This window comes from Cyprinodon variegatus, unplaced genomic scaffold (assembly GCF_000732505.1).
Source record: "Cyprinodon variegatus isolate N-32 unplaced genomic scaffold, C_variegatus-1.0 Scaffold264, whole genome shotgun sequence".
Taxonomy (NCBI): domain Eukaryota; kingdom Metazoa; phylum Chordata; class Actinopteri; order Cyprinodontiformes; family Cyprinodontidae; genus Cyprinodon; species Cyprinodon variegatus.
Window position 1 is genome coordinate 333,730 of NW_015150717.1, and position 5,084 is coordinate 338,813.

Sequence of the window (5,084 nt, forward strand, 5' to 3'; positions counted from 1 at the left end):
TGTGACGTCATTGCGTCCTCTACTACGCATGCGGGACACTTAAGCTGTATGAATGCAGTTTACACTGGAGATCACATACAAGTTTGATATAATTGGAAATGTGAATGGCAACACAAAAAATATCGGATTTCACAAAAATATTAGAATTGAGCATCAAGTCCGTCAGTGTGAACATAGCCAAGGAAAGTGGAGACAGGGGACACTCTGAGTTTAATGAAGACAACCTGCTCCCGGCCTGCTTAGCTCTGGGGAAAATGTTATAACAGAAACACAGGTTGCGTAAACTTTCTTTTTGAAATGCAAAACTCAGTTTCCCAGATTTCAGGTTTAGGAAACTTGGAGTTTTCACTAAACCTGCTTATTGAAAAGGACCCCAGGTCATCTCACATAGACCTCATTTGCTGAAATTGTCACAAAATAGGGATGTTTCCTCATTGTGAATAGACAAATTGTTCGGGCGGTACAGCAGAAGCTGTACTTTGTAGTAAAGATATGACCTATGTGTTTAGCTGTGCAATCACTTGTGCTTATTTCTGGCCACAGTTATGCAATCAGTGTGTTGCAGCACTTTTAAATTAGTACCTGCAATGATTCCAAAGTATTTCCATTAGCAAATACAAATACATTTGAATAAGAAGGACATTTTCAGTCAGAGAAAAGTGATTATGATAGCTCATTATAAAAAGATGCACAGATCGTTTTGACAGCATAGCAGCAGTTACAGGGCTTTGAAATCAAAATTTGTCAACATTTCTTTAGGTAACCCTGTAAAACTAAATGTATCAAATGTCTGACATGGGTTTTTGAAAGCTCTGTATTAGTTTCTATACCCTGATCCTCAGGGCCCATCATCATTCATGTTTTAGATGTGTGCCTACCCAAACACACCTGATTCAAATGATTGCAGTTCCTCCTTGCCAGCCATCAAATGGTTCAAAAGCCTCTTAATCACATTTTCATTTAGGACAGGGTGTGAAGGCAGGGAAAAACCTAAAACGTGGAGGACAGTGGACCCTGGGGACCAGGGTTAAGAAACCATACTCTATAGCATCAGTATGATATATATATTTTTTTTTTTTGAAAAAGCTGATTTATACAATCAGACAGATGTAGTGAACAGGAAATGCATAACTATTAATAAAATGTATTATAGTAATAATAAATTGCTCAAAAATCTTGAATGCATTGCATATGATACACATTAATAATTTGAATAAAATTATTAAAAATATTTATTTTTTCATTAGGCAGAATGTATATTGAAGAGTAGTTTAAAAATATATAATTTTTTGTTTTATTTATTTTTTCAATAGCTCCCGGTTTTGCCCAGATTCCACATCCTCTGCTCCTGTTCATTGCAGGTGTGTTGCAGGCTGCCTCCACACCATCTCTGAAAAGCAACACCACCTGCATGCGTTGAGGTGTTATGGAGAATAAGGAAATGTTCTCATTAATTAACATAACAACATAATTGCTCCTCTGGCTCCAGGTAACTGTACGTGACAGGAGGATGTAGAATTTGGGTTAGGTTTTAGGTTTGCGACACTGTCTAAATTAGTCATGCTCACAGGCCATTGATCTATAGTGGATTCAGCCTTTTAATAATACAATGTAAATATATTCTTCAAAATGCACACACATACATCAAATACATGGGGGGTGATTAATGAGATCAGATCAGAAACGGATCTGCATCACAAAACAGCAATTAAAGATATCACTTTAGGTTTTCAAGTAATTGTTGTGCCTAAACTAAAAGTTCTGTGTTTATATTGCTTGTTTCAAATATACCTGTTCGAGTTTAGTCTGTATAGACCAAGACAAACTTTATTGCCATTTTGTACACAGAGGGTGTATACAAAATTAAATTCCGTTCAGTACAGCTCTCAAGACATTTGAGAAACTGTTTTATCTTGGAACTAAGGAAGAAAAAATAAATTTTGAGTGCTTTTGATGGCCCTATTTAAAAAAATCTTCAGAAAATTTTTAAATTATTATGAATAGGTCAAGCTAGAATAATGTCTCCTTCATCTCATTCAAGTATAATTGCTACTTATCTAAAGATGTTTGTTGAAAAAGGGATGTTTATGTCATTTAATTCTTGCAGCAGAGAAAAGGTGGACTGGGAACTGTGGTGGTAAATGTAACATATTAGTTGCAAACTTGATCCCTTTATTGCAAAGTTTAAAACTTGTAGATGAAACAGCTGAGACATCATACCTGTTTTTTCCCGTTTCATTCTGAAACATGTTGTCACAGTACAGAATCTTTTCTCTGGTCATCACATACATTTTCACTTTCGGATACTTTATGGCCAGCTTCAGGAGGTTATTGAAAATAATTCCTTCTCCATCTTGCCTCATGTTTCTCTCGGGGCCCCAAAACACATACGTTGTGTCTGCAGATTGCTTGAAATAATACCACTCCTTTTTTACCAATAGGGGAACAGTGGTGTGAGAAACGACTCGGATATTAGTACGACTCCCGACGTCCTTCTCGAACCCTCTGGTTGGGGCGTTGTTCATACGGATCACACATTCGGTTTGGTCGATTTCATTTCCTGCACGGGCACCAAGCATCTGACCGGAGCTGGAGACCAAGGCACAGCGGTTACAGTGAATATCCAGAAACTGCAACAACATGATAGAAATATTAGCTTGTAGCTATTCTGTTTTGTCTAAGCCAGAATTAATAGATCAAATGCAAAAATCTAATGTAGTTTTTAAAGATTCCATCATCATCATAATCTCACTGAATTAAGTAACATGTTATTTTGTCTTTTATTCATGTTGTGGGTGAGCAGTATTTTTTGGAAGCAGAGAGTACATAGGCATTAGCATATTACATCAGTGCACTTTTCTGGTGTACCAGCATCAGCACAGCTAAAGTAAGACTGGATGCAGTTTGTTGGTGTCTGTACAACTCTAGCAGTGAGCCAACCACATAACAGATTGATGTGCAAAAGGCCTCAGAGCGACAGTATTTATTGGTCACTGGCTGAGCATCTTGCTTCAGTTTTTCTGGTATTTCCTATTTTTACGAGTCGTTGGGAAAAACAGGCTTCTGTGTCACTTCATATTAGAACTCAGGGGAAACGGAAGGCTGCGAATATATATTTCTATGAACCGCTGAGTTTGTGAAAATTTAAACAAAAGATGTTTCCCATTATCCATGTATTAAAAAACAGAAATAAAATAAAGATGTCAAACGTCACAACCATTAAACTTAGCCTTGAAGTCAAAAACTAATGAATAAAAAGGGTAATGTGTAAAGTGCGACCAACAATATTTCAGAAAATAGGCAGGAAATGTTTAAAACCAGAACTTTAAAGACTTCTCATTTTTTAGCCTATTACTAGCAGGAGCAGCGCTAGATGTGGGCCCGGGGGGCATGGCCACCCTTACCCATTCATTGGCCACCCGTGTGGCCACCCCTACCATTTTTTCCCTCTAATACAAATGGTGGCAGGAGTAATACTCTCAAGAGGAATATTTAAAACATTTACATTTTTTGTGGTTAATTATACACATCAATATACTAACACCAAAGATGATAAATACAGATTTCATCATTTTTATTCAATCTTATCTAATAGTTTTAGCATACAGGTTCTATTATCGTTTTTTGTTGTTAATTTTTGTGCACCCACACCAAAGCAAGCCTTGTATAACCTAACTGGGGTTAACATAGGTTCTATCCCCACAGCCTGCACTCTGGGTCCCTGAGCAAGACCCTTAACCACACACTGCTCCCCGGATGCCGCGCAATGGGAGCCCACTGCTCCCCAAGGGGATGGGTCAAATGCAGAGGTATAGCCAGAAAATCTTTATAAGGGTGGCCAGGCAAAAACCAATGTACAGTGAGAGGTGGCTCAAAGAGGATAGGCACCAGAACTCAGGGTCAATCTACACTATTCCAACAGGAAAAGAGCAAAACATCCATATTTTCTAAATAAAGACAAAATATACTTTCCTACAGCCTTTATTAACAAATACATATTTATGACATATATTTAAACATCCGTAATTTCTAGATAAAAGGTATAGAGGATAAAACTTTCAGTTTTGAGATCTGGGGCGTAAACCTTTTACATTGTCATTACTTATCTTCTTGTATCAATTCTGCATAAAATTGATATTTACAAGCACTAATATCTACATAAATTGATTATTTGATAAGTTTTTATTAGAATTGTTATTCATCTATGATTTCACTGAAGACTCCCAGAGAACTTGCAGAGACATAATTTTCCCTTTACCACATATAACACAAAATCTAGTTCTGAAAAGAGCATTAATTCTGTACTTATCATCTTTAATGTTATTATATTGATGTGTATAATTAACCATAAAAAAATTAAAATGCTTTGAATATTCCATTTCAGAGTATTACTGCTCTGCTGTATTAGGGGAGAAAATTTGTAGGGGTGGCCAATGATTGGTTTAGGGTGGCCATGGCCACCCTCCATCTAGCTCCACCCCTGGTCAAATTTAATTTCTTCAGTGTGAGATTAATATAGTTTGATTATTAATTACTTTAGAGTAGTGGTAATAACTATGCGTTTTTTCTTTCTGATCGAAATATGTACGCCTTTTAGCAGCAATACAAGAAACATTTTTAATGCATAAAAAAACAAAAAAAAAAACACTCCATGTCGATTAGCCAATAACATAAAGCGTAATCTTTGAAACTGTGATACAAGCAGCTCTTCTTTGCTTCTTCTTTTCTGGAATTCCTCATTTTGGTATCCATCATAGCTAACGCACTGTACGTAACGGTTATGGTTTTGATCTACAGTACGCTCGGGATTACCCACAATTCCAAGTCATAAAATACTCAAATACATCGTTCTTTTAAGATCTTTATTGCGGTTTGAAACATATTATATGAGTATATTTTTGACCAACCGTCTAATGAACTATACAAAGTTATTAACGTAGTAATTAAAAGTACCACTGTCTGCTTTTCTAATGTTGTCGTGTTTAAACGGCTCACCATCGTGTTGAAATCTGCCGAGTGTTGGGGTATAAATACGGTCCGGTCTATCAAGAAAGTATCGGATGGGTTTTTTTTTTTTTTTTTTT

General features: G+C 36.4%; 1 protein-coding gene across 2 annotated transcripts in view; it reads right to left on the reverse strand.

Moving 5' to 3' along the window:
• The window catches only part of st6galnac4 (ST6 (alpha-N-acetyl-neuraminyl-2,3-beta-galactosyl-1,3)-N-acetylgalactosaminide alpha-2,6-sialyltransferase 4), an 18,444-nt gene that overhangs the window by 11,245 nt on the left and 2,115 nt on the right, over positions 1–5,084 (reverse strand). The window contains exon 2 of one of the 2 annotated variants that reach the window (XM_015382741.1): positions 2,221–2,630. In XM_015382741.1, coding sequence (XP_015238227.1) covers positions 2,221–2,630 — 410 coding nt within the window. The remainder of the gene's footprint in view (positions 1–2,220; positions 2,631–5,084) is intronic. The other variant, XM_015382742.1, reaches the window with a different exon arrangement.